Source organism: Lissotriton helveticus, chromosome 3_1 (genome assembly GCF_964261635.1).
Source record: "Lissotriton helveticus chromosome 3_1, aLisHel1.1, whole genome shotgun sequence".
Classification (NCBI taxonomy): domain Eukaryota; kingdom Metazoa; phylum Chordata; class Amphibia; order Caudata; family Salamandridae; genus Lissotriton; species Lissotriton helveticus.
Genome location: NC_136061.1, coordinates 1807568900 through 1807596865, shown reverse-complemented (window position 1 = coordinate 1807596865; position 27966 = coordinate 1807568900). Strand labels below are relative to the sequence as shown.

At 45.1% G+C, this 27966-nt stretch overlaps 1 protein-coding gene across 1 annotated transcript; it reads right to left on the bottom strand.

Annotated features, from left to right (window-relative positions):
- Window positions 1-2: 2 nt before the first annotated feature.
- LOC144824327 (uncharacterized) lies at window positions 3-27881 on the bottom strand. The gene is made up of 6 exons (XM_078683444.1): window positions 27797-27881; window positions 16883-16947; window positions 11739-11774; window positions 5099-5536; window positions 789-1004; window positions 3-339 (listed from the first exon to the last, which is right to left on the bottom strand). Exons 1-6 carry the CDS (start codon window positions 27879-27881, stop codon window positions 55-57), a joined length of 1125 nt encoding a protein of 374 aa, XP_078539570.1. The 3' UTR covers window positions 3-54.
- Between the last annotated feature and the right edge of the window lie 85 nt (window positions 27882-27966).

Genomic DNA, 27966 nt, shown 5'->3' with positions numbered 1-27966 from the left:
AAATTTATTGTTTAACTTTGTACAAAAATAAGATATCCTGGCAACATGCAAAATTTAGTCAGAACATATGTCATCGTTTTTTTCGTGCAGAATCTTTATGATTTGGCCATTACAAAAGACAACTTCAAAAGTTTGTGGCAAAAAGTGGACAAGGGCATCTCCGATGTTGTCAACTTCCTCATCTAACATAAACCATTTAATTAAGATCTGGTTTTCGATGGGCATAGATTGATATTCGTCTGTGTTTGTCACTTTTATTGTGATAATACTATTTTGCTCTGTAGAGCTTTCAACACCATAAATTAGAATGTCCATCTTTTCCTCTGGTGGGGCTGTTACCTGTTGAGAGAAAACAAAAGCAACAATTAGTTTTTAAATTTGTATACTTTATGTTTTGTGTAAGGCCTATAGTGGGTGAAAGGAACAGAGTGGTTGAAAGTGCCAGATTGGGTGAAATGGACTGAGTAGGTGAAAGGGTCCCTGTTGTTGATAGGGTTTGAGTGGGTGATAGGTCGAGAGTGGGTGATAGGTCTAGAGTGGGTGATAGGTCTAGAGTGGGTGATAGGCCTAGAGTGTGTGAAAGGGCCAGAGTTGTTGAAAGGTCCCGAGTGGGTGAAAGTTCCCGAGTGGGTGAAAGCTCCCGAGTGGGTGAAAGGTCCCAAGTGGGTGAAATGTAAAAGGTCCAGAGTGGGTGCAAGGGGCAGAGTGGGTGAAAGGGCAAGACTGGGTGAAAGTCCAAGAGTGGCTGAGCAGAGATAGTTGACAAAAGTTTTGTTTGTTGTGCTTACCTCCATTTTGCTATGGCGCGTTGTATTCAATATTTTTTGGCAATTGAATTCATGTACAGTGACGTGAGTCAGGGTAACATATTTCCCAATATGTATTTTAAATTGTGACGCTTCTCTCCACAGTGTCACTTTTATATCATCAGTTGCATCTTTTATTGTAATCGATTTGAGTGGGGTATCTTGCCCATTGATAAACACAGTCTTTGCATCCTCTTCCTACACAAAAAGAAAGCATTCTATTAAATAGTGACTGTAAAAACACATATTGCTAGTGCCTTGTATGAAAGGCAATATAATGTATCACATTTAACGACCCAAATGAACATCCTTTCTAAAAGATTGAATTGTTTATTTGAAAAAATGGCTTTGTAGAGAGTACTTGTGTTTGTAGTATACACCAAAGCACTGCCATCTTTTAGTTTCCAAAAGTCATACTTGCTACTATGTGTGAAGAGTGTATAATTCTAATTTTTTTGAGTTACTTATTGAAGTTACTAAAGGTGTAATGTGTGTGTAAGTCAACTATGCATTTTTTAAGTAGACATGATGACATGGGTGAGGGTGAGTTATTGAGTGTGAGGTGTTGATAGTGAGTGAGGGTGAGGAGTTGATGGTGAGTGAGGGTGAGTGAGGATGAGGTGTTACGTGAGTGTGAGGGTGAATGTAAGTGAGGGTGAGTGAGGGTGAGCGAGGGTGAGAGGGTGAGGGTGAGAGATTGAAGGTGAGTGAGGGTGAGAAGTTGAGGGTGAGTAAGGATGAGGGTGAGTGTGAGTGAGGCTGAGTGAGTGTCATTTAGGGTGAGGAGTTGAGGGTGAGAGATTGAGGGTGATTGATGTTGAGAAGTTGAGGGTGAGTAAAGATGAGGGGGAGTGTGGGTGAGTGAGGGTGAGTGAGTGAGGGTGAGGTGTTGAGGGTGAGTGAGGGTGAGGCTGAGGGTGAGGCTGAGGTGTTGAGTGAGAGTGAGGTTGACTGAGTAGTTGAGGGAGAAGGGTAAAGTTTTTGAGGGGGAGGTGTTGATGGCTAGTGAGGGTGAGTTAGGGTGAGGAGTTTAGTGTGATTGAGGGTGAGTGAGATTGAGGGTGAGTGAGGCGTTGAGGCTGAAGTGTTGAGGGTGAGGTGTTGAGGGTGAGTCAGGGTGACGTTTTGAGGATGAGTGAGGGTGACTAAGGGTGAGGCATTGAGGTAAACACAGTGTTTGCGTTCTCTTCCTAAAGAAAAAGTAAGCATTGTATAAAATAGTGACTGTAAAAACACATATTATTAGTGCGTTGTATGAATGCCCATATAATGTATTATATTTAGCGACCCAAATGAACATCCTTCCTAAATGATAGCAATATTTATTGCAAAAAATGGCTTTGTAGAGAGTACTTGTATTTGTAGTATACAGCAAAGCGCTGGCATATTATAGTTTTCAAAACGCGTACTTTCTACATAGAGTGAAAGAGTGTATTTGTAGGGTGAATTAGGACTCAGGATTTCAATCTAGGAGTTAGAGTGTGGATTAGGATAGTTTATTTCTATTCTTCTTTTTGTTGTTGTATGTGTGTGTGTGTGTGTGAGGGTGAGTGAGGGTGTGTGAAGCTGAGGGTGTGTGACGGTGTGTGAGGGAAGCTTGCACTGCTGCTGTCGGTGGTGTACCTGTTCCATGTGTAAGGGAAGCTTGCACTGCTGCCGCCTGTGCTGTACCTGATCTATGTGTGAGGGAAGCTTGCACTGCTGCTGCCTGTGGTGTACCTGATCTGTGTGTGAGGGAAGCTTGCACTGCTGCTGTCGGTGCTGTACCTGTTCCATGTGTAAGGGAAGATTGCACTGCTGTTGCCTGTGCTGTACCTGCTCCGTGTTTGAGTGAAGCTTGCATTGCCGTTGCCTGTGCTGTACCAGCTCCATGTGTGATGGAAGATTGTGAGATCTGGCATAACGGAAGGATTGGTAGTGCGTGCACCGCTGCTTGGGGTATCTGCGAGATTTGTGTAAGTAAATGGAGAGGGGGGTGAGAGTTGGAAGAGAGAGTGAAACAGGCAGAAACGTGGAGAGTTAGAAGAAAGAGCGAAGGAATCTAAGCTGCGAGATGTGGCATAACAGAAGGATTGGTAGTGCGTGCACCGCTGCTTGTGGTATCTGCGAGATTTGTGTAAGTAAATTGAGCCGGGGGTGAGAGTTGGAAGAGAGAGTGAAACAGGCAGAAACGTGGAGAGTTAGAAGAAAGAGCGAAGGAATATAAGCTGCGAGATGTGTCATAACAGAAGGATTGGTAGTGCGTGCACCGCTGCTTGGGGTATCTGCGAGATTTGTGTAAGTAAATGGAGAGGGGGTTGAGAGTTGAAAGAGAGAGTGAAACAGTCAGAAACGTGGAAGAACGAGGGAAGGAATCTAAGCTGCGAGATGTGGCATAACAGAAGGATTGGTAGTGCGTGCACCGCTGCTTGTGGTATCTGCGAGATTTGTGTAAGTAAATGGAGAGGGGGTTGAGAGTTGGAAGAGAGAGTGAAACAGGCAGAAACGTGGAGAGTTAGAAGAAAGAGCGAAGGAATGTAAGCTGCGCGATGTGGCATAACAGAAGGATTGGTAGTGCGTACACCGCTGCTTGGGTGTACTGTGTGTGTAAGGCAAGTATGCATTTTTTTAGTACATATGATGACATGAGTGAGGGTGAGGGTGAGGGTGAGTGATTGAGTGTGAGGTGTTGCGGGTGAGTGAGGGTTAGGGTGAGTGAGGGTGGGGTTGAGGGTGAGTGAGGATGAGTGAAGATGAGGTGTTATGTGAGGGTGAGTGTGAGTGAGGCTGAGTTAGGGTGAGGTGTTTAGGGTGAGTGAGAGTGAGGGAGTGTTGAGGGTGAGAGATTGAGGGTGAAAAGTTGAGGGTGAGTAAGGATGAGTGTGAGTGTGGGTGAGTAAGGGTGATTGAGTGAGGGTGAGTTGTTGAGGGTGAGGCTGATGTGTTGAGGTGTTGAGTGAGAGTGAGGGTGACTGAGGAGTTGAGGGAGAAGTGTAGAATTTTTGAGGGGGAGGTGTTGAGGGCTAGTGATGGTGAGTGAGGGTGAGTGAGTGGGAGGTGTTGAGGGTGATTGAGGGTGAGTGAGATTGAGGGTGAGTGAGGCATTAAGGGGGAATTGTAGAGGGTGAGGTGTTGAGGGTGAGTGAGGGTGAGGTGTTGAGGGTGAGTGAGGGTGAGAAGTTGAGGGTGAGTAAGGATGAGGGTGAGTGAGGGTGAGTGATTGATGTTGAGGGTGAGGCTGAGGTGTTGAAGTGTTGAGTGAGAGTGAGGGTGAGTGAGTAGTTGAGGGAGAAGTGTAGAGTTTTTGAGTGTGAGGTGTTGAGGGATAGTGAGGGTGATTGAGGGTGAGTGAGGAGGAGGTGTTGAGGGTGATTGATGTTGAGTGAGATTGAGGGTGAGTGAGGCATTAAGGGTGAATTGTTGAGGGTGAGGTGTTGAGGGAGAGTGAGGGTGGGGTGTTGAGGGTGAGTCAGGGTGACTGAGGGTGAGGCATTGATGTAAAGACAGTCTTTGCGTTCTTTTGGGAAACCCAAAAAGAGCAAATCTATAAAATAGTGACAGTAAAACCACATAGTAGTAGTGCGTTGTATGACTGGCAATATAATGTATTAGATTTCACGACCCAAATGAACATCCTTTCTACCATATTGCATTTTTTTTAAAAAAAAAAGGCTTTGTGGAGAGTACTTGAATTTGTAGTATAGCCCAAAGCACTGGCCTATTATATTTCCCAAAACTCTTACTTTCAACATAGTGTGAAAGAGTGTATAATGCAACCTTTTTTGAGCTTGTTAGTGAAGTTACTAAGGGCACGATGTAGGTAAATCCCATTTACCTATTTTGAAATACCGAATAATACCGATTTGGTATTTAAAAATGGGTAAATGGTATGTAGGTCCCAACATCTGTATTCGTACCGAATCCTTAACAATTCTTAAAATACCGAATCGGTAAATACCGAATAGGTAATGCCCATTCATTCCTATGGGCTTTGAAGCCCATAGGAATGATTAGGCATTATCGATTTGTTATTTACCGAATCGGTAATTAAAGAATTCAGAAGGGTGCAGGGGGTGTCACTTTGACACCCTCTGGCATCCCCAAAAAGGGCACAGGTGCCATGTGGCAAGCATACCTGCCCTAAGAGCAGGTCTGCCTGTCACATGACATAGGTGTGCTATTTAGACTTGCAATTTAAAAAAGTAAAAAATAAATAAGATATGTCATTTACAATACTAATAAGTCCAACTTTTCAAATGCGAGACAATATTTTTTTTTAGTTGACATGATGACATGTTTGTGTTCATACTTACGGCAATTATTGTCCCTGAAACGGTCATCAGGCTTTTTAGACTTGCCCGTTTTATTTCCTTGATGGGAGAAGCCGATGGTGCAGGCGGATGCAAAATGTTGTTTGCTTGTTGGATCAGGCCATCCTCGATTGCCATTGCAGGAAATTTGGTTACTTTAGTTTGTTTTGTAATTAAAATTGTTTTGTTTTTGATAATAAAGTTTCGTATCAGTAGTCCACAGTTATTTTTCGTTTGCTCATATAAATTTTCTTGGTAACAAGTACATTTTATTGTTCCAGTTTTATCTGCTAAAGCCAAATGGAATAAAATTTTCTGCTCTTGTTTAGCATTTTTGTACGTAGTTTTCCCTGAGCAGTTGATGACATTAACTCTTATTGGTTTCTGGTATGGTTTGTTGTCATCGGTATTAATGTTCATAATTTCTTCAATAGACATCATCTGAAATAGAAAATGTGACATAACATGTTAAATACAAACCCATATTGCTTTATGATCACTGTAATAGCATTCTAAAGTACCATAGTTGTGTAGTTGGACATTTGTATATATATGATCTAAAATGGATTGGTAGTTAGTTGTGTAACTGTTAATGAGTTGTTGACATTGTAATTGCGTTTCAAAGAATCCAAGTAATTGCTTGCTGTTTGCATTTTGTTGAGATACATCCACATTGAAATCACCTATAATAATGAATTTGTGTGTGGGGTAAAAATCCGTAATATTTGTGATGAAATCAAAAAGAGAAGTTATACTTTTTAGGGGTGGTTTGTATAAAATAATAATAAGGAAATCTGTGTTACCAATCTGTAGAGTAAAATGTAAAATGTCAATCCCTTCAAGTGTCTCATAAATAGGCAATATAAATAAATCTTTTTTGTAGTACATAATCATTCCATGGTTTGTGTTGTATGTATGAAATTTATCAAATATAATGTGATGATATTGTTCTATCGTGAAATCATTAGCTGTAGCATTTCTTGTAGTGTTGATCTCAGTTAAGCAAATAATGTCTGCTTGTAATATATTGCTATCCGCTACCATAGATGAAAAATTTTTCTGTAGTGATCTGATATTGTGTGCAATGATATTGAAATGTGCACTGTATGTATGTAACTGTGGGATATGTATTTCAAGTGGCATTTCTGTCCTTAATCTGTGCATTTCCTCATTAACTTGTGGATGTACTACAATTTTACGTTCATCAAAATTGTGTACATATACATTTTGTATTGATTTTGCCCTGCTAATAGCAACATAATGCAAATGATGAATCTTGCTGTTATTAAAGTGTATATAAAGTGGTTCGAGAGTTGCACCTTGTGTGCGATGTATAGTGCGTGCTGATGCTTGGCGTAAAGGAAATTGCTTGCGTATAATGGTAATAAATTTTTTAGTGTATTGGAAATGTCTAGCTATAGCATGTATTGGTGTCCATGTATTTTGTATTTGTGAATGAAATAAGTGTTTATATTGTTGTCTGGTTGTTTGTCCTATAGTGGGATTGTCAAATAACAACCAAACGATAATAGGTGTATTGTTAATCAATTCAACTAATTGTACAACACCAGTTGCGCCATTTGTTAAACCATCATTGACATCCACATTGCAACTTAAATCATAACGAAGTTGTAAGGCAATGTGTAATGTATGTGAAAGGCCCATTGTTTTCTGTGGATCTTTGGGCAGTTGCTTAAGAATCGTTTTTTTCACATTTTCAGACAAATCTGAACTGACGGTATCGCTTGCTACTGTTATGTAGACTGGATAATCTTTGCAATGTTGTTCTAAAACCTTTTGGTTAATTTCATTAACTTCTAGATTAGTTGACATGATATATGGAATTGTTTCTAATAAAGTCTCATCAGGTTGTATTTCCCTTTGCTTAATTTGTGAAATATCTTCCTCAGTATGCTTGCCTTCTCTCAATCGGTTTAGTAATTCAGCAAATTGTAGATCTTCTTTTTGGCGCATAATTTTTGTTAATTCAAAAATTTTAAAATGTTCTTTCCATAAGTTAGCACTTAAAGGACCATACATTTGTGTAGAATCCTGAAAAATGTATCTGTCAAATACAGGTTTTAATTGGTAAAAGTCACCAATGGCTAAAATAGAAATTCCTCCAAATGGTTCATTAGATGATTTAATTTCTTGAAGCCTGTTATGTATAAAATTCAACATATTGTGTCCTACCATTGAAATTTCATCAATAATAACAACTCTAACATGCATCATTTCCATTTGTAGAGCAGTTCTATGTTCATGACTCAGTTGTTTATAAGTCAAACTTTGCGACACAGGTATTTTGAAAGTGCTATGCAGTGTTTTTCCATTAATATTATGGGCAGCCTTTCCTGTTGGAGCAGTAAGTAAGATATAAACATTATCTGGATTTTCACCGGCCTTAGTGTTATAATAGCGTAGTAAAGTTTGATATAGTGCAGATATTACAAAACTTTTCCCAACACCAGCCCCTCCAGTGCAAAAAGTATAGCATGGAGTGCTTGTAGTTTTAAACCAATGCAAGTGATGGTAAACAAAATTAAGTTGTTCCTCCGTTAAGTTTTGCATAAGTTGTTGGTATTTTTCATTGGGTAAAATAACGTTAGTTAAGCTTTGTTCTTCAGTTGTAGTTCTAATTCCTAAATCTAGAGCCAAATCATATCTATTATTATGTTCTGGATTTTGGTCTTCTGTCTGTATATTAACAGTTGGTGATAGAGGAGGTGAAATTACATTTTCATGACACTGTTCATGAATAATGTTTGTAACTTCGCCATGCTGTTTGTTATAGATTTTTAGTTGTGTGTCAACAAATGATTTAACTTCCAGATACCTCTCATAGTAAGTTTCCTTGTTGATTAGTATTTTTTCTTCTTCCCTCCATGGATAGTGCAACATTAATATTTCTCTATAATACTCTTCTGGTTCATTATTTTTGCTAAATCTGCAAAAGCGTATTATTTTCCCTTGTCTGCGCTTATTTAAAGCATAATCATAATTCTGTTTCTTTTGTTGTTTATTTCCGTGACTACATTCTATTTCTAATTCTTCCTCATCTGAGCTGTAAAAGTTTTGTTCTGCAAGTAAATCTTCGCAATCATTTATTTCTTTCCCATGTGTTTTTTTCTTCACATAGTTGAAATCAGCCGCATAGTCTGCTAACGTGCACATCTCTAATGATTGTGGCCGTTTGCAGTACTTAATAATAATATTTTCACATTGAATGTCAGTTGAATTTTCGGGCAAGTTATTAATAGTTTCGATATCGCGCATTAAATAAGTTCTTTTCTCTGGACGGCTAGTATTAATAAATACAAATGATCGTGAGCTTTTCCGTAATGGTATTTGAAGAATTAGATATGCTGCTTCTTGAGCACTAATTTCTGTGCAGTTGAGGAATTTGTTTCCTATGTGTTTAAGTTGATCTTTGATATTACTATTGCTTGTTACCTCTTTAGCAGCTTGCGCTAGAAGTTTGCTAATTCCTCTTTGCGATTTACTGATATATGAGATAATATAGACTGCACAAGCATAAGGGTCTAGTATAAACTGCAAGTCTATGTTTGCTCGCCAAGCTTCTAAAAGAGTACTATTGTAGTTATTGATGAAGCATTCGCCTGGTGTTCTTTTTAAAAAAATAGTTGTTTTTTGTAAGCTAGTTTGTATAGAAGTAATATATTCTTTATCATCCATTTTAATGAACTCTAAAAAGTCCTCAAAAGAAAGTGTATTAAAAGTAGTATTATTCATAGCTTCATGTATTATTTTCATATTATCTTGCCATTGCTTATTTGTCTCCTCAAGTGTTAATGGCTCTAATATGAGCGTTCTTGACATTGGATATTTGGGATATTGATATTTGCATGTCCGTTGCTGTTTACGTCTGCAATTTTTGGTGTGACCATGCCTTTGTAGATTTATTAACGGTTGTAAAACAGGGTCCTCAGACTTATGACAAGTGATATATTTGTCAATAAAGCTATTGACTTCTTCGACTGGTGAAACACCATACAATGGTGCTTTGTTTACCCAGAGTAATGCATGTATATGTGGAGAACCTCTTTGTTGGAATTCGACTCTGTAAAAGTAGTCTACTATTTCCCCAATTGGATTAGTGCCATTCAGCAAAACACAATTAAAGAATTTCCTAACTTGATAGTCAAACTGTCTTGCACATGTTATTGGACCTTCTTGTATTAATTTACTTTTAGTTTCCCAAGACATGTTTAAGAATTCTTCCTCTGTACATTCCTTTAAGTTTCTAACTCTCAATAGTATATTTATTAAATGGTGCCATTTTGTTTCAGCAGCAGATAAAGTCAAAAAGAAAGTGGGTATGCCAAGTTGCCTTATCATTGCAAAAATATCTTTTTTGCAACCTTCCCAATATGGAGGTGAACTGCGTATAGTTTTTAATACTTTGTACCCCTCATTAAACTGAAAAACATTGGCAATATTACATTTAATGTCTTTAGCAGTTATTTTATTCCCATCTGTAAAATGTTTTCTGATGGAAATGTTGATTTTACCATGGATCTGCTTAATATGTAATTTCTTCAGTTTAAAAAACATATTACTAATAGATTTAGCGACTCTTCTATCATAACTCCTTAACTCTGCTTGGCAAATAGTACTATAATGTACCGGTATGTGTCTTTCCTTATTGTTAGGCCTTCGTTCACCACAAAAAATAGTAGGGAAAGCCAAAAACTCTGAATCTTTATCCTCATATAAACCTCTTGGCGTGTTATGTTCAGCTGGAGCGAAACTTAACACATTCAGCGAATTACTAGTAATAGTTTCATTTGTTAACATAGTATCCAAATTCCCAGCTTCTATGTTGTCAGAACTATCAGATGAATTGTTTGTCTCAGAAGTCTCATTGTGAGATTCTATTTCTGGAGGTATATACTCCCAGTCAGGGTTAATCGTAACACCATATTCATTAAACATTGTACTATTTTTAGCTAGCCAAGTAGCTGCCTTTTTTACTGTATTTGGTCTAATATTCTCATAATGTGTATATGATTTATAGATTAATTTCCTTTTTAATTTCACTGGGATTGTCATGGCGTCATTAATTTGCCTTGGTAAAATTGTAACAGTTGTCATAACATCTGCAGGTACATTAACTACTGCTCCTGATAATGATTTTTGAAAACCGCGTGGCAGACTCCGAATTTGTAAGAATGGTATCCTAGGTGAAACTAATCTTTCTTCTAAATCATATAATTCTAATTCAACTGGTACATTTGGGAAGCCCATGCCATTTACAATAGAACATGGTGGTATTTTGTTTTTGCGAATGTAATAATAGCAAGTCTTACATATAAAATTGGTTTTCTTGTTACTAATGTTACACTTGTTGAAAATTTCAGATTGGCTAACACTGCGTATATTTTGCAACGTTTGTTTATGCCACAGTTGATTGCAAAGAGTACAAATGTACTCTGGGCCATGCAATATTTCCCGGTGGAATTTGCGAATGATTGTATGGATTTGTTTACCTCGTTTCTGTCTTTGGCCCTGCGTGAAGATGGGGATGTTATTATCAGTAGCACTTAGTTGACTGTTGGTAATGTCTTCTTCAGCTGTATTAACTTTTTTTCTTTGTACAACTTTCGTTGGACATGTACTTGAATCCCTTTTTCTTTTCCGAGACTGTTTATTTGTTCCCTGTATAGCTTTACTATTACCTGGTAATTGTGCTAAATGATTACTATTGCTATTCCCTCCCTTACTTTTATTCAGTAAATCATCAGAAGACATTGATGTTGATGTTATCGTCTGATTAGGAGTACATTCAGTAGTATGTACCCAAATTTTTCTTTCTTGCGGTAGGTGACTATTTTTTTTATGCACAGTAAGTGCTTTTGTAAAGGATTTCCTTTGAATGACTTTTATATCTATTGGTGTTAATTCAAATTGGACACATTGCTCAGCCTGATGTGTAAAGTTATATGCTAGTTTCATAACATATTGAATTAGGCCTTCAAACGAATTAAATGCAATTGTAACACATGTTCCGTTTGAATGAGGCATGCCTTCATGGTCCCTACTATGTGAATCAAATACAAAGTATGATTGCATATGTTTGAAAATAGCTATTACATAAACATTCATACAAAGTAGAACACCACAGTGCTTATTAATAGTAACATTTAATGCTGTGCTAATATCTGGGTAGGCTTTATCAAAACGTTTAAGGACATCACCGTAGTAAGCATTCCGTAGCAAAAGTGAATATATCTCTTGATTGTGGTCTATATACCTTGGCAGGTCATCTGGATGCATAAGTGTTTCGTTGTTAATAGAATGCATTTGGAGATATAAAGCGTCCCCACGGTCCATGATATAATGCAGATCATTAGAGTTCCAAGTAGTTACTGGCTTGCATAAATTGTGCAAGACAGCAAAAGCACTATTTGGTAAGCATTGCTTACCTTGTGATTTGCTATTAAATTTGCTATTCCCTTGATGGTAACTTGCTTTCAAGCATCTCTGCATTTTATAAGTTATACTGAAATGTTGTTATCAACAAATGTAAATTAAGAAGGTTTGTGAACTAACAAATTTTTTTGGGGACTGTAAGGTCAGAACTTTTAAAAAAATTTAAACTAAGTGGCAAAGTAGTATTTACCTTAACTTCTGTTTCTTTTGTTGTTGTTTTAATAATCTGAAAGGAGAAAAAAAATACATAATGTTTAGAAGAGATTTTTTCGAATTTTTCCCATAAAGGGCACATTAACATGTAAATAGTGTTTTAAAGACCTGTTAAGAGCTCTAGTGCTGCTGTGAGTGTATGCGCCACGGGTGGCACACAGGCAGGGTGAGATGATAGAGGGAGAGAGAGGGAGTGTTAGGAAAAGGGGGACAGAGAGAGAGTGAGTGAGTGCGTGAAAAGTTCATACTGAGAGACGTAAAAAAATGTGTGTGTGTTATCTTGTAACTTGGACTGGTTAATGTGTTGCATTGAATCTGAGAATGAATGCGCTGTGCGTGTAATATTGAAAATGTACCCAGTTAGTGTGCAAGTAATGTAGAAAGATAGAGAGGGAATAAAGGGGAGACAAATGGAGAGTTATATACAAAAACAGAGAGGAAGGGAAAGTTAGGGAAAGGAAGGGAAATGGAGGGAGAGGAAGAGAAAGGGAGTGAGATGCAGGGTGATAGGGAGGGAGACGGAGAGGGAGGGAGAGAGGAGGAAAAAGAGAGGGGGAGTGAGACAGAGGGAGGAACACAGTTAGAGTGAGACAGAGGAAGACAGGAGAGAGGGAGGGGGAGCTATAGAGAGGGAGAGAGAGCTATAGAGATGTAGGGAGACCGCGAGAGAAAGAGAGCGATAAAATTATGTGTATGCCGGGAGGGCTCAGTGCACGAAGCCTTCGGCTGCAGGGTCCTGTGATTAACTTCATGGTCAGTTTTATGTTGTAGCTGTCGCCCCGACCCTTAACCACTAACCCTGCCCACACCGACGCGTTCCTTGGACACAAAGTAAACAGTAAATTATTCACTGAGTGGCGTTGCGTGGCTGAGTGGCGTTGCGTGGCTGAGTGGCGTTGCGTGGCTGAGTGGCGTTGCGTGGCTGAGTGGCGTTGCGTGGCAGAGTGGCGTTGCGTGGGTGAGTGGCGTTGCGTGTGTGAGTGGCGTTGCGTATGTGAGTGGCGTTGCGTGGCTGAGTGGCGTTGCGTGGCTGAGTGGCGTGGCTGAGTGGCGTTGCGTGGCTGAGTGGCGTTGCGTGGCTGAGTGGCGTTGCATGTGTGCGTGGCGTTGCGTGTGTGAGTGGCGTGTGTGAGTGGCGTTGCGTGGCTGAGTGGCGTTGCGTGGCTGAGTGGCGTTGCGTGGCTGAGTGGCGTTGCGTGGGTGAGTGGCGTTGCGTGGGTGAGTGGCGTTGCGTGGGTGAGTGGCGTTGCGTGTGTGAGTGGCGTTGCGTGTGTGAGTGGCGTTGCGTGTGTGAGTGGCGTTGCGTGTGTGAGTGGCGTTGCGTGTGTGAGTGGCGTTGCGTGGCTGAGTGGCGTTGCGTGGCAGAGTGGCAGTGCGTGGCTGAGTGGCGTTGCATGTGTGCGTGGCGTTGCGTGTGTGAGTGGCGTGTGTGAGTGGCGTTGCGTGGCTGAGTGGCGTTGTGTGGCTGAGTGGCGTTGCGTGGATGAGTGGCGTTGCGTGGGTGAGTGGCGTTGCGTGGGTGAGTGGCGTTGCGTGGGTGAGTGGCGTTGCGTGGGTGAGTGGCGTTGCGTGGGTGAGTGGCGTTGCGTGGCTGAGTGGCGTTGCGTGGCTGAGTGGCGTTGCGTGGGTGAGTGGCGTTGCGTGGGTGAGTGGCGTTGTGTGGGTGAGTGGCGTTGCGTGGCTGAGTGGCGTTGCGTGGGTGAGTGGCGTTGCGTGGGTGAGTGGCGTTGCGTGGGTGAGTGGCGTTGCGTGGGTGAGTGGCGTTGCGTGGCTGAGTGGCGTTGCGTGGCTGAGTGGCGTTGCGTGGCTGAGTGGCGTTGCGTGGCTGAGTGGCGTTGCGTGGGTGAGTGGCGTTGCGTGGCTGAGTGGCGTTGCGTGGGTGAGTGGCGTTGCGTGGGTGAGTGGCGTTGCGTGGGTGAGTGGCGTTGCGTGGGTGAGTGGCGTTGCGTGGGTGAGTGGCGTTGCGTGGGTGAGTGGCGTTGCGTGGGTGAGTGGCGTTGCGTGGCTGAGTGGCGTTGCGTGGCTGAGTGGCGTTGCGTGGCTGAGTGGCGTTGCGTGGCTGAGTGGCGTTGCGTGCCTGAGTGGCGTTGCGTGGCTGAGTGGCGTTGCGTGGCTGAGTGGCGTTGCGTGGCTGAGTGAAACAGTCAGAAACGTAAATGGAGAGGGGGGTGAGAGTTAAAAGAGAGAGTGAAACAGGCAGAAACGTGGAGAGTTAAAAGAAAGAGCGAATGAATGTAAGCTGCGAGATGTGGCATAACAGAAGGATTGGTACTGCGTGCACCGCAGTTTGGGGTATCTGCGAGATTTGTGTAAGTAAATGGAGAGGGGGGTGAGAGTTGGAAGAGAGAGTGAAACAGGCAGAAACGTGGGGAGTTAAAAGAAAGAGGGAATGAATCTAAGCTGCGAGATGTGGCATAACAGAAGGATTGGTACTGCGTGCACCGCTGCTTGGGGTATCTGCGAGATTTGTGTAAGTAAATGGAGAGGGGGGTGAGAGTTAAAAGAGAGAGTGAAACAGGCAGAAACGTGGAGAGTTAAAAGAAAGAGCGAATGAATCTAAGCTGCGAGATGTGGCATAACAGAAGGATTGGTACTGCGTGCACCGCTGCTTGGGGTATCTGCGAGATTTGTGTAAGTAAATGGAGAGGGGGGTGAGAGTTAAAAGAGAGAGTGAAACAGGCAGAAACGTGGAGAGTTAAAAGAAAGAGCGAAAGAATCTAAGCTGCGAGATGTGGCATAACAGAAGGATTGGTACTGCGTGCACCGCTGCTTGGGGTATCTGCGAGATTTGTGTAAGTAAATGGAGAGGGGGGTGAGAGTTGGAAGAGAGAGTGAAACAGGCAGAAACGTGAATCTAAGCTGCGAGACGGAGAGGGAGGGAGAGAGGAGGAAAAAGAGAGGGGGAGTGAGACAGAGGGAGGAACACAGTTAGAGTGAGACAGAGGAAGACAGGAGAGAGGGAGGGGGAGCTATAGATGTAGGGAGAGCGCGAGAGAAAGAGAGCGATAAAATTATGTGTATGCCGGGAGGGCTCAGTGCACGAAGCCTTCGGCTGCAGGGTCCTGTGATTAACTTCATGGTCAGTTTTATGTTGTTGCTGTCGCCCCGACCCTTAACCACTAACCCTGCCCCCACCGACGCGGTCCTTGGACACAAAGTAAACAGTAAATTATTCACCTGCGAGAAAGCTTGTGAGTAGCCATGTAATAGAGGGTGTGGGCGAAAGTCCCCTTGATCGTGTGTATGAAAAGTTTGTTGTGGTGTGGCGAAGTGTTGCGAACGGATTATGACTGTACTATTCCCCCTAATGTTCCAATGTGCCTGTGAATAGTGTATTAAGTGTAAGGTCAAGTTTTATTTTGGGTAGGCAGCTAGTCCTGGCTAATGTGTTATTGGATGTGTGATTGTGAAAATGTAATACTAGTAGTTGTACGAGCGGCTGTTTCCGTGTGTCAGCTTGTAACTTGGATTACTAACTGTGCAAGTAAAGCTGCGAATGAATGCATTCTGCGTAAATGTTGTAAAGTGTTGCCTGTTTACGTGCACATTAATGTGCAATTAGAAGTTCTGACTGAAAGTTTGGTGCTGTAGTGGCGAAGTGCTCTGATGTTACATTGCGTAGGAGTTGCACGTGCTGTATAAGGGTGGCAGTCAGTGTTTTGCCTAATGTGACAGGCTGTGTGTTATTAGTGTAAGATGAAGTCTTTTCCCTAATGTGACAGGGTGTGTGTGATTAGTGTGCTATAGAGAGGGAGGGAGACGAAGAGAGAAAGAGCGAGAAAATTATGTGTATGCCGGGAGGGCTCAGTGGACGAAGCCTTCGGCTGCAGGGTCCTGTGATTAACCTCATGGCCAGTTTTATGTTGTTGCTGTAGACCCGACCCTTAACCACTGACCCTGCCCCCACCGATGCGGTCCTTGGACACAAAGTAAACATTAAATTTGTCCCCTGAGAGAAAGATTGTGAGTAGCCATGTAATAGATGGTGTGTGTGAAAGTGCCCTTGTTCGTGGAATGTGTGCATGAAATTTTTTTTGTGGTGTGGCGAAGTGTTGCGAACGGTTTATGGCTGTACTATTCTCCCGAATGATACAATGTGCCTGGGAATAGTGTAGTAACTGTAAAGTGAAGTGTTTATTTTTGTAGGCCGCAAATCCTGGCTAATGTGTTATTGGGTGCGTGTTTGTGGAAAGGTAATACTAGTAGTTGTACGAGCGGATGTTTTCGTGTGTCAGCTAGTAACTTGGATTACTTAATGTGTGCCAGTAAAGCTGCGGGTGAATGTTGTAAAGTGTAGCCTGTTTGCGTACAAATAAATGTGCAATTTGAAGTTGTTCCTGAAAGTTTGGTGCTGTAGTGGCGAAGTGCTATGATCTTAGATTGCGTTTGAGTCGCACGTGCTGTATAAGGGTGGCAGTCAGTGTTTTGCCTAATGTGACAGGCTGTGTGTGATTAGTGTAAGATGCAGCTCTGTTGACTCTTGAGTACAATCATCCAGTTTACTGTTTTGCTATGAAGCTGTAAATGAAAGCATAATGAGTGTTCTAATGTGGTCGCACTCATTTCGGCGTGCGTGTGATATAGTATGTGTTCCTAACAGTGTGTGCATGAAAAGTTAATAGTAATAGATGTAAAAAAAAGGGTGGGTATGTGTCATCTTGTAACTTGCACTGGTTACTGTGTTACATTTAATCAGAGAATGGAAGCGGTATGCATGTAATCTTGACAGATAATCTGACAAGGTGTGTGTGAGTAGTGTAAGCTGGAGCTCTGTTCACTGTTCAGTCCGATCATCCTGTTTACTGTATTGCTGTGAAGCAGTGAAAAAAATAGTAAGGAGTGTTCTGTTGTGGTTGCACTCAATTCGCCGTGCGTGTTATATAGTATGTGTTCTTAACCGTGTGTGCGTGAAAAGGTAATAGTAACAGACGTAAAAAGGTGTGTGTGTCATGTTGTAATTAGGAGTAGTTACTGTGTTGCATTAAATATAAGAAAGAATGGGTGTGTGTCAAACTTATGTTGTGCCTTGAATTATTGGAAGGAATGTTCTGTGTGGCGAGTCGGAGTGTTAGGAACGGAAGTAAAAATTGTGTAGAAGAGTGAACAGTTGGCTGTACTTACATGATATATGTTGGTGCGCAGTTTCTTTGCCCCTATCAAGGAAATGTTGAAAGCGTACCAATAACCTACAAGAGATAACGATAAAAAAAACAATATGTATCGGTTGGTTTAAATAAAGGTATGACCTGTTTGAGAAATTACGTAGTCCTTTGCTAAGTATTACCATAGAAAATGTAGATTTGCAAACAAACATGTCGCAGAATAATTTAACAGAGGTGCGATGTTGATATAGTAACAGTTGTAATAAACGCAAGTAAATGTATCAATACTGTCCCTTAGATGTATAGAAATAAAACTTGCATGCACTTACGTTCTAAGATTGAATGCCGTAAATTTTCAGTGGCTGTTGGTCGATAGCAGCAAGTACAGCGCCGTTCTGTAAGTCGAAGTTCTGTCCTCGCAGGTAAAAAGAGAGTATGACTTAAAGTGACCCGTCCCTCTGCTTAAATAGGGGGTAACGATGCAAGAATATATATTTTTTTTTTTGGTTTAAGAAAGGATCAAAGCTTTTAGTCCTTCCCTTGCCCCAAGGAAAAGTCACACTAGCTGATGTGCGCGACTTGGAAGTGTGAATGTTTGAATGTGTATGCAGATGGAGTTTCGACATTGGCGCGCCAGTAGACTTCCCTGGGCAACTCCCTTAAGGCCACATAAGATTTTGCTCGGAACTGACAAAGCAAAGGGCCTTTTTTTTTTACGTTAGTGTAATGACACTTCAACTGTCTGCTCGAAGTTACACTTAAAAATGGTATATATAAAGCATCCAAAGTATACAAAGTTTCACTTTTAAACATACAACTCTTGTAATATACTGGCTCAAAGTTGTGGCGTTTATGTTTAGTATGAAAATACTGAAAATTGCTGCGGATGCGTCCATAAATGTGTGTGTGCCAACGTGAAAATACATTGGGTGAATGAGAAAGATGGTCGATGATTTTCTTTGGCAAAAAATAAATGTAAAGACAGGTGTGGTGCTGAACGGGTCAGAGGCCGGATGCAATGTTTGCCATAAAAGTTGTGTTCTTCGTTTTATTATGAAAATCGTGAACATTGCTGCGTAAGTGGCGTGTGTGTGGCGTTGCGTGTGTGTGTGGCGTTGCGTGTGAGTGGCCTTGCGTGTGTGAGTGGCGTTGCGTGTGTGAGTGGCGTTGCGTGTGAGTGGCGTTGCGTGGCTGAGTGGCGTTCCTTGGGTGAGTGGCGTTGCGTGTGTGAGTGGCGTTGCGTGGGTGAGTGGCATTGCGTGGGTGAGTGGGTGTGTGTGTGGCGTTGCGTGTGTGTGTGGCGTTGCGTGTGAGTGGCCTTGCGTGTGTGAGTGGCGTTGCGTGTGTGAGTGGCGTTGCGTGTGAGTGGCGTTGCGTGGCTGAGTGGCGTTCCTTGGGTGAGTGGCGTTGCGTGTGTGAGTGGCGTTGCGTGGGTGAGTGGCATTGCGTGGGTGAGTGGGTGTGTGTGTGGCGTTGCGTGTGTGGCGTTGCGTGTGTGAGTGGCGTTGCGTGTGTGAGTGGCGTTGCGTGTGTGAGTGCCGTTGCGTGTGTGAGTGGCATTGCATGTGTGAGTGGCGTTGCGTGTGTGAGTGGCGTTGCGTGTGTGAGTGGCGTTGCATGTGTGAGTGGCGTTGCATGTGTGAGTGGCGTTGCGTGTGTGTGGCGTTGCGTGTGTGAGTGGCGTGTGTGGCGTTGCGTGGCAGAGTGGCGTTGCGTGGGTGAGTGGCGTTGCGTGGTTGAGTGGCGTTGCGTGAGTGGCGTTGCGTGGGTGAGTGGCGTTGCGTGGGTGAGTGGCGTTGCGTGGCTGAGTGGCGTTGAGTGGCGTCCCGCGTGTGAGTGGCGTCGCGCGTGTGAGTGGCGTTGCGCGTGTGAGTGGCGTTGCGTGGCTGAGTGGCGTTGCGCGGCTGAGTGGCGTTGCGCGGCTGAGTGGCGTTGCGCAGCTGAGTGGCGTTGCGCGGCTGAGTGGCGTTGCGCGGCTGAGTGGCGTTGCGCGGCTGAGTGGCGTTGCGCGGCTGAGTGGCGTTGCACGGCTGAGTGGCGTTGCGCGGCTGAGTGGCGTTGCGCGGGTGAGTGGCGTTGCGTGGCTGAGTGGCGTTGCGTGGCTGAGTGGCGTTGCGTGGGTGAGTGGCGTTGCGTGGGTGAGTGGCGTTGCGTGGGTGAGTGGCGTTGCGTGGGTGAGTGGCGTTGCGGGTGAGTGGCGTTGCGTGGGTGAGTGGCGTTGAGTGGCGTTGCGTGGCTGAGTGGCCTTACCGTAATTCGACTTGAACTGTCTGCTCCAAGTTACCCTTCAAAATAGCATGAGGGGTTGAGGGTGAGTGAGGGTGAGTGAGGGTGAGGCTGCTGCGGATGCGCCCCTTAATGTGTGTGTATAAGAAATATGGTAGTTATCCAAAAGAAGGCAACATCGGAAATGTTCCACTGAAGGCAACATAAGAAATCTTTAGTCTGTACAAGCGTCGACGTAGAATAGGCCGATTTTAAATACCACGCTGTAGAGGGAAGTTGTGAAATACTAGACATGGTTATGTGAAGTAAATAATTTTTGTTAAAAAAACATCACGTTTCTAGTGTTAGTATTTTCGTTCAGTGGGATTGTTTAAGTTTAGCGAAAAAGCATCACGTTTCTAGTGTTAGTATTTTCTTCCAGTGACTTTGTTTTTGGGGGGGTTTGTTGTTGTTCTCGAGGTAACACCCGGCTCGCATCCTGCTGTTCTAAATTAGCACATCCCCAAAGGAACTTCACAAGTGATTACAATCTTGAACACGGCGCTTAAAGTAGTCTAGCATCCTGGAGTTTTGGTAACGAAAGCCTTGGAGTCTGTGGCCTGGCTTTGTGTTCATGTAAATGGTATTAAAGAATGGTCCCAGCAGGTCCGTCGTATTGTTGGTGGTTATGGCGGGTTGCGAGGACTGTTTAGTCACGTGGATGTGCTAGAGGCTCTGTGATGTCACTCTGTGTCGGAGGAGGGAAATAGTAGGCCCGTTGAATTGAACTGACTCTGTGTGTTTCATTCCGTTATATGACCGGTATGCGAAGGAGGCACTACAGGTCCAGAGCAGGCTCAACCCAGAAGTACTGGTCAAGCCTTTGCCACCTCCCAACCTTGAGGTCAGACTGAGCAAATAACTTGCGTGGTCTTGAGAAGGGAATCCCCCTCTCACACGTAGATACACTTTAGGGCGTGTAGACACATAGTCTCCCCTACACCCCCACTAGGTAGTTTGCACTCACTTATTTTAGTTCCTGAAGAAAGCCAGTCTAGTCATAAGGCACTGGCTGAAACATGTTGACCCATTGGATGTGAGAGGTCGTAACTCGCCCCTTACATCCCCTTGCCTTATTTTTAACCGCTGACGGAGGCCCAGGTATTAAAGTCTAATTTTACCTACGGGTACTGGGACCACCGTTCAGCCGTTTTAACATCACTTCCTTAACTATCTTCACCGCACACTCAGTAAAATACCAGCTCCGCTGTAGTCAGGCGTTGAAGCACACCCGGGGCACGCTAGGTGCCACTGGGTGGGCCCGATGATGAAGCATGCCACCAACTAGGTTGGTGGGTGAGGGCTTTTTGAACACACCTGCTGGGTGTTCACACTCCGTGACAAAACATACCAGAGTCTTCCCCCTCCCCTAAAGTAACTTGAGCTAGTCTCTTTTTGATTTAATCATTCCGTTTATAAACATGTCAAAATATTACATTTTTTTTAGGTGCAATGCTATAGATACAAGCGCTATTTTTGGCGTAGCAGGCTGTAGAGGGAGGGGTGGGAATAGTAGGTCTGCTGATTAGGGAATGTACAAGGCCATGTAGCTTGTAATGCGTCTGTCATTATTTCATTTTGTAGACGATTTCACTTTCAAGTCTTTTTGTGTTCTGAGAGCCTGGCTGTGTGCAGGGACAGAGAGGGGAGGTGCTGGCATCTGGGGAGGGGGAGTTGAATTGCGAGTCTGGATGTGTAAGGGAACAGAGGGGAGAGGTGCTGGCGTTTGTGGGTTGTAATATTAACTGTTTTTTAGGTGCAATGCTATACATACTAACGGCGTTGCGTGTGTGAGTGGCGTTGCGTGTGTGAGTGGCGTTGCGTGTGTGAGTGGCGTTGCGTGTGTGAGAGGCGTTGCGTGTGTGTGGCGTTGCATGTGTGAGTGGCGTTGCGTGTGAGTGGCGTTGCGTGTGTGAGTGGCGTTGCGTGTGTGAGTGGGGTTGCTTGTGAGTGGGGTTGCTTGTGAGTGGCGTTGCGGGTGAGTGGTGTAGCGTGGGTGAGTGGCGTTGCGTGGGTGAGTGGCGTTGCGTGGGTGAGTGGCGTTGCGTGGGTGAATGGCGTTGTGTGGGTGAGTGGCGTTGCGTGGGTGAGTGGCGTTGCGTGGGTGAGTGGCGTTGCGCGGGTGAGTGGCGTTGCGCGTGTGAGTGGCGTTGCGCGTGTGAGTGGCGTTGTGCGTGTGAGTGGCGTTGCGCGGGTGAGTGGCGTTGCGCGTGTGAGTGGCGTTGCGCGTGTGAGTGGCGTTGCGCGTGGCTGAGTGGCGTTGCGTGGCTGAGTGGCGTTGCGTGGCTGAGTGGCGTTGCGTGGGTGAGTGGCGTTGCGTGCCTGAGTGGCGTTGCGTGCCTGAGTGGCGTTGCGTGCCTGAGTGGCGTTGCGTGCCAGAGTGGCGTTGCGTGCCAGAGTGGCGTTGCGTGCCAGAGTGGCGTTGCGTGGGTGAGTGGCGTTGCGTGGGTGAGTGGCGTTGCGTGGGTGAGTGGCGTTGCGTGGGTGAGTGGCGTTGCGTGGCTGAGTGACGTTGCGTGGCTGAGTGGCGTTGCGTGGCTGAGTGGCATTGCGTGGCTGAGTGGCGATGCGTGGGTGAGTGGCGTTACGAATGAATCTAAGCTGCGAGATGTGGCATAACAGAAGGATTGGTACTGCGTGCACCGCTGCTTGGGGTATCTGCGAGATTTGTGTAAGTAAATGGAGAGGGGGGTGAGAGTTGGAAGAGAGAGTGAAACAGGCAGAAACGTGGAGAGTTAAAAGAAAGAGGGAATGAATCTAAGCTGCGAGATGTGGCATAACAGAAGGATTTGTAGTGCGTGCACCGCTGCTTGGGGTACGACAAACAGGAGATGGTGACTAAAGTTTCAAACATGAGGTTGGAAGGCAGTGAAGTGAAATGTGAGGAGGCACCTCTTCAAATTGTAAAACAGACGGAGGGCATTGCTGTGGGGAGGGGGTGTAGGAGAAATGCACATTGCGGGCTGCTGCCGCCAACATGCTTGCTGTTCTGATGTCCCTGTGTTAAGACTGGCTTTAATACACTTTCAAGCACGGTATGAATTGGTTCCATAGGCAGTGCATGACGGTGTGCTATGACGTATTGTTGGAGCGGTGTTATTCTAACGAGGTCTTCGAGATATCTGTGTAACGCATTCAGCCGGTCCTTCCATTATTTGCTAGCGTTTTATTACTAAAAGAAACAAAACTACGAGTCCCAGAATGCAATGTTGTAGCTAAAAGGCCGGGACTGCTCGTGAAGTGTTATGGCTGAGTGGCGTTGCGTGGCTGAGTGGCGAAGCGTGGCTGAGTGGCGTTGCGTGGCTGAGTGGCGTTGCGTGGCTGAGTGGCGTTGCGTGGCTGAGTGGCGTTGCGTGGGTGAGTGGCGTTGCGTGTGTGAGTGGCGTTGCGTGTGTGAGTGGCGTTGCGTGGCTGAGTGGCGTTACGTGGCTGAGTGGCGTTGCGTGGGTGAGTGGCGTTGCGTGGGTGAGTGGCGTTGCGTGGGTGAGTGGCGTTGCGTGGGTGAGTGGGTGAGTGGCGTTGCGGGTGAGTGGCGTTGCGTGGGTGAGTGGCGTTGAGTGGCGTTGCGTGGCTGAGTGGCGTTGCGTGGCTGAGTGGCCTTACCGTAATTCGACTTGAACTGTCTGCTCCAAGTTACCCTTCAAAATAGCATGAGGGGTTGAGGGTGAGTGAGGGTGAGTGAGGGTGAGGCTGCTGCGGATGCGCCCCTTAATGTGTGTGTATAAGAAATATGGTAGTTATCCAAAAGAAGGCAACATCGGAAATGTTCCACTGAAGGCAACATAAGAAATCTTTAGTCTGTACAAGCGTCGACGTAGAATAGGCCGATTTTAAATACCACGCTGTAGAGGGAAGTTGTGAAATACTAGACATGGTTATGTGAAGTAAATAATTTTTGTTAAAAAAACATCACGTTTCTAGTGTTAGTATTTTCGTTCAGTGGGATTGTTTAAGTTTAGCGAAAAAGCATCACGTTTCTAGTGTTAGTATTTTCTTCCAGTGACTTTGTTTTTGGGGGGGTTTGTTGTTGTTCTCGAGGTAACACCCGGCTCGCATCCTGCTGTTCTAAATTAGCACATCCCCAAAGGAACTTCACAAGTGATTACAATCTTGAACACGGCGCTTAAAGTAGTCTAGCATCCTGGAGTTTTGGTAACGAAAGCCTTGGAGTCTGTGGCCTGGCTTTGTGTTCATGTAAATGGTATTAAAGAATGGTCCCAGCAGGTCCGTCGTATTGTTGGGGGTTATGGCGGGTTGCGAGGACTGTTTAGTCACGTGGATGTGCTAGAGGCTCTGTGATGTCACTCTGTGTCGGAGGAGGGAAATAGTAGGCCCGTTGAATTGAACTGACTCTGTGTGTTTCATTCCGTTTATAAACATGTCAAAATATTACATTTTTTTTAGGTGCAATGCTATAGATACAAGCGCTATTTTTGGCGTAGCAGGCTGTAGAGGGAGGGGTGGGAATAGTAGGTCTGCTGATTAGGGAATGTACAAGGCCATGTAGCTTGTAATGCGTCTGTCATTATTTCATTTTGTAGACGATTTCAATTTCAAGTCTTTTTGTGTTCTGAGAGCCTGGCTGTGTGCAGGGACAGAGAGGGGAGGTGCTGGCGTCTGGGGAGGGGGAGTTGAATTGCGAGCCTGGATGTGTACGGGAACAGAGGGGAGAGGTGCTGGCGTTTGTGGGTTGTAATATTAACTGTTTTTTAGGTGCAATGCTATACATACTAACGGCGTTGCGTGGCTGAGTGGCGTTCCTTGGGTGAGTGGCGTTGCGTGGGTGAGTGGCGTTGCGTGGGTGAGTGGCGTTGCGTGGCTGAGTGGCGTTGCGTGGCTGAGTGGCGTTGCGTGCCAGAGTGGCGTTGCGTGCCAGAGTGGCGTTGCGTGCCAGAGTGGCGTTGCGTGGGTGAGTGGCGTTGCGTGGGTGAGTGGCGTTGCGTGGGTGAGTGGCGTTGCGTGGGTGAGTGGCGTTGCGTGGCTGAGTGGCGTTGCGTGGCTGAGTGGCGTTGCGTGGCTGAGTGGCGTTGCGTGGGTGAGTGGCGTTGCGTGGGGGAGTGGCGTTGCGTGGGGGAGTGGCGTTGCGTGGGTGAGTGGCGTTGCGTGGGTGAGTGGCGTTGCGTGCCAGAGTGGCGTTGCGTGCCAGAGTGGCGTTGCGTGCCAGAGTGGCGTTGCGTGCCAGAGTGGCGTTGCGTGGGTGAGTGGCGTTGCGTGGGTGAGTGGCGTTGCGTGGGTGAGTGGCGTTGCGTGGGTGAGTGGCGTTGCGTGGGTGAGTGGCGTTGCGTTTGTGAGTGGCGTTGCGTTTGTGAGTGGCGTTGCGTGGCTGAGTGGCGTTGCGTGGCTGAGTGGCGTTGCGTGGCTGAGTGGTGTTGCGTGCCAGAGTGGCGTTGCGTGCCAGAGTGGCGTTGCGTGCCAGAGTGGCGTTGCGTGCCAGAGTGGCGTTGCGTGCCAGAGTGGCGTTGCGTGCCAGAGTGGCGTTGCGTGCCAGAGTGGCGTTGCGTGGGTGAGTGGCGTTGCGTGGGTGAGTGGCGTTGCGTGGGTGAGTGGCGTTGCGTGGGTGAGTGGCGTTGCGTGGGTGAGTGGCGTTGCGTGGGTGAGTGGCGTTGCGTGGCTGAGTGGCGTTGCGTGGCTGAGTGGCGTTGCGTGGGTGAGTGGCGTTGCGTGGGTGAGTGGCGTTGCGTGGGTGAGTGGCGTTGCGTGGGTGAGTGGCGTTGCGTGGCTGAGTGGCGTTGCGTGGCTGAGTGGCGTTGCGTGGGTGAGTGGCGTTGCGTGGGTGAGTGGCGTTGCGTGGGTGAGTGGCGTTGCGTGGCTGAGTGGCGTTGCGTGGCAGAGTGGCAGTGAGTGGCTGAGTGGCGTTGCATGTGTGCGTGGCGTTGCGTGTGTGAGTGGCGTGCATGAGTGGCGTTGCGTGGGTGAGTGGCGTTGCGTGGGTGAGTGGCGTTGCGTGGCTGAGTGGCGTTGCGTGGCTGAGTGGCGTTGCGTGCGTGAGTGGCGTTGCGTGCCTGAGTGGCGTTGCGTGGCTGAGTGAAACAGGCAGAAACGTAAATGGAGAGGGGGGTGAGAGTTAAAAGAGAGAGTGAAACAGGCAGAAACGTGGAGAGTTAAAAGAAAGAGCAAATGAATCTAAGCTGCGAGATGTGGCATAACAGAAGGATTGGTACTGCGTGCACCGCTGCTTGGGGTATCTGCGAGATTTGTGTAAGTAAATGGAGAGGGGGGTGAGAGTTGGAAGAGAGAGTGAAACAGGCAGAAACGTGGGGAGTTAAAAGAAAGAGGGAATGAATCTAAGCTGCGAGATGTGGCATAACAGAAGGATTGGTACTGCGTGCACCGCTGCTTGGGGTATCTGCGAGATATGTGTAAGTAAATGGAGAGGGGGGTGAGAGTTAAAAGAGAGAGTGAAACAGGAAGAAACGTGGAGAGTTAAAAGAAAGAGCGAATGAATCTAAGCTGCGAGATGTGGCATAACAGAAGGATTGGTACTGCGTGCACCGCTGCTTGGGGTATCTGCGAGATTTGTGTAAGTAAATGGAGAGGGGGGTGAGAGTTAAAAGAGAGAGTGAAACAGGCAGAAACGTGGAGAGTTAAAAGAAAGAGCGAAAGAATCTAAGCTGCGAGATGTGGCATAACAGAAGGATTGGTACTGCGTGCACCGCTGCTTGGGGTATCTGCGAGATTTGTGTAAGTAAATGGAGAGGGGGTGAGAGTTGGAAGAGAGAGTGAAACAGGCAGAAACGTGAATCTAAGCTGCGAGACGGAGAGGGAGGGAGAGAGGAGGAAAAAGAGAGGGGGAGTGAGACAGAGGGAGGAACACAGTTAGAGTGAGACAGAGGAAGACAGGAGAGAGGGAGGGGGAGCTATAGATGTAGGGAGAGCGCGAGAGAAAGAGAGCGATAAAATTATGTGTATGCCGGGAGGGCTCAGTGCACGAAGCCTTCGGCTGCAGGGTCCTGTGATTAACTTCATGGTCAGTTTTATGTTGTTGCTGTCCCTCCAAGCGCAATGCCGCTGCCAGCAATACCAGCATCAAAGAAAACAAGACGGAGGGAAGAGAGGGGAGAGGGGAGAGGGGAGGGGGGAGGAGAAATGCGACACGGCGGGAAGGGGCAGGCAGGATGACTCAGGGGAGGGGGCGGAGCGGGGCAGAGCGGCATGTGGGTGTGAACAAGCCGGGCCTTTGAAGTGAAGCTAAGTTTCACTTCAAAGGTGTCGGAGGAATGCGGGCGGCTGTGCACGCGCTTTTAAGCTCAATGCACATGCGCATTGAGCTTAAAAGTCACGGGCACTGCAAGGAATCGCCACGATTCCTTGAAAGTTAGATAAAGTCTGGATGAGCCCCTATAGTCTCGCTTGCTCGATGCGCATGCGCATCGACAGGCGAGACCTAAAAAGGGTTTGAAACCTTTGAAAACTATATTGTAGCCATTGATGGTACAACATTTTCAGTAGAAAGAAAAAATGCAATACTCTTTAGTTATCTGGGTACAGCTGCAATCGAAATTTTTAAGAATCTTGTGCCTATAGCGCTACCAAGTGATGGAGGAGATGGTTGGAATGTTTTTAAAGAAGTTGTAGCAAGGCTTGAGAAGCAATTTGAGGATGAACCGAATGTGATGATTGAAAGACATGCTTTCCATAAAAGAAAACAGCTATCTGATGAAACTGTTGAAGAATATGTGGCAGCCTTGAGAGTTTTAGCTGCCAACTGCAAATTTGGAGCTTATGTTGATCTGTCAATCAGAGATCAATTTGTATTTAATTGTGGATCAAAAAAGATACAAGAAAGACTTCTTGCATGTCGTAATCCTACTTTAGCTGAAGTTACAGACTTAGCTAAAGGCATTAAAAGGTCTATTGAGTCTTTAAAAATTATTGCTGCTGAAGATGTAAAAAGTACTAACAATTCTCCTGTTTGTTCTGTTCAGACTCATAGTAAGAGCAGTGTCAAAACTAGTAGAGATAACAGTTTAAGTTGTTTTAGGTGTGGATCCATATCACACTTAGCAAATTCTTATGACTGTCCTGCTTTAAAAAAATTTTTTACCAAGTGTGGGAAGGTTGGGCATTTTTCTTCTGTATGCAAAGCTCCGAGAAGAAATTCTAGCATTTCAAATGTTGAACACGATATGCAAAAGTTGCTTCTCACTATTTATGATGATTCTTTCAATAATTCTATCAATAACCTTACGCTTCCTTTTAAAGCTCCCTTGGGAACTGTTTTAGTTGGAGATGTTTCTTTTGAGGCTATGGCTGATTCTGGATCACCTGTGACCATTTTATCTGATGTTTTCTTTAATGAAAATTGGGTGGGTGTCAATCTCACAGTTTCAGATATTAATACTAGAGCCTTTGGTAATTTTGATATTAAGATGTTAGGTATCTTTGAAGATTTTTTAAAATTTGAAGATCGCATGATTTTTACTAAGATTTATGTGACTATTGATGGCAAAAAAATGTGTTGGATGGTATGATTTAGGTAAATTAGGAGTACATTTATGTCCAGGCTCTGGTCATCCAATTAAACTGAGGGATATTTCCATTAATAATATTTCTCTGGAGGAATCTTCCTTGACTTCAATTCTTGATAGGTACAAAAAAGTTTTTGAAAATGTTGTGGGGGAGGTGAAAGGTTATACACACAAAATAAAACTAAAAAAAGGAGCTTTACCCATACAACATAAAATGCGCATGGTATATTTAGATGTAAGGGATAAACTAAAGTCACATTTAGATAATTTGTGTTCTGGAGGCATTATAGAGTCCACTGACAGCTCTGAATGGGTTTCTGCGATTGTTATCGCTCTAAAAAAAAGAATCAAGATTTTAGGTTATGTGTGG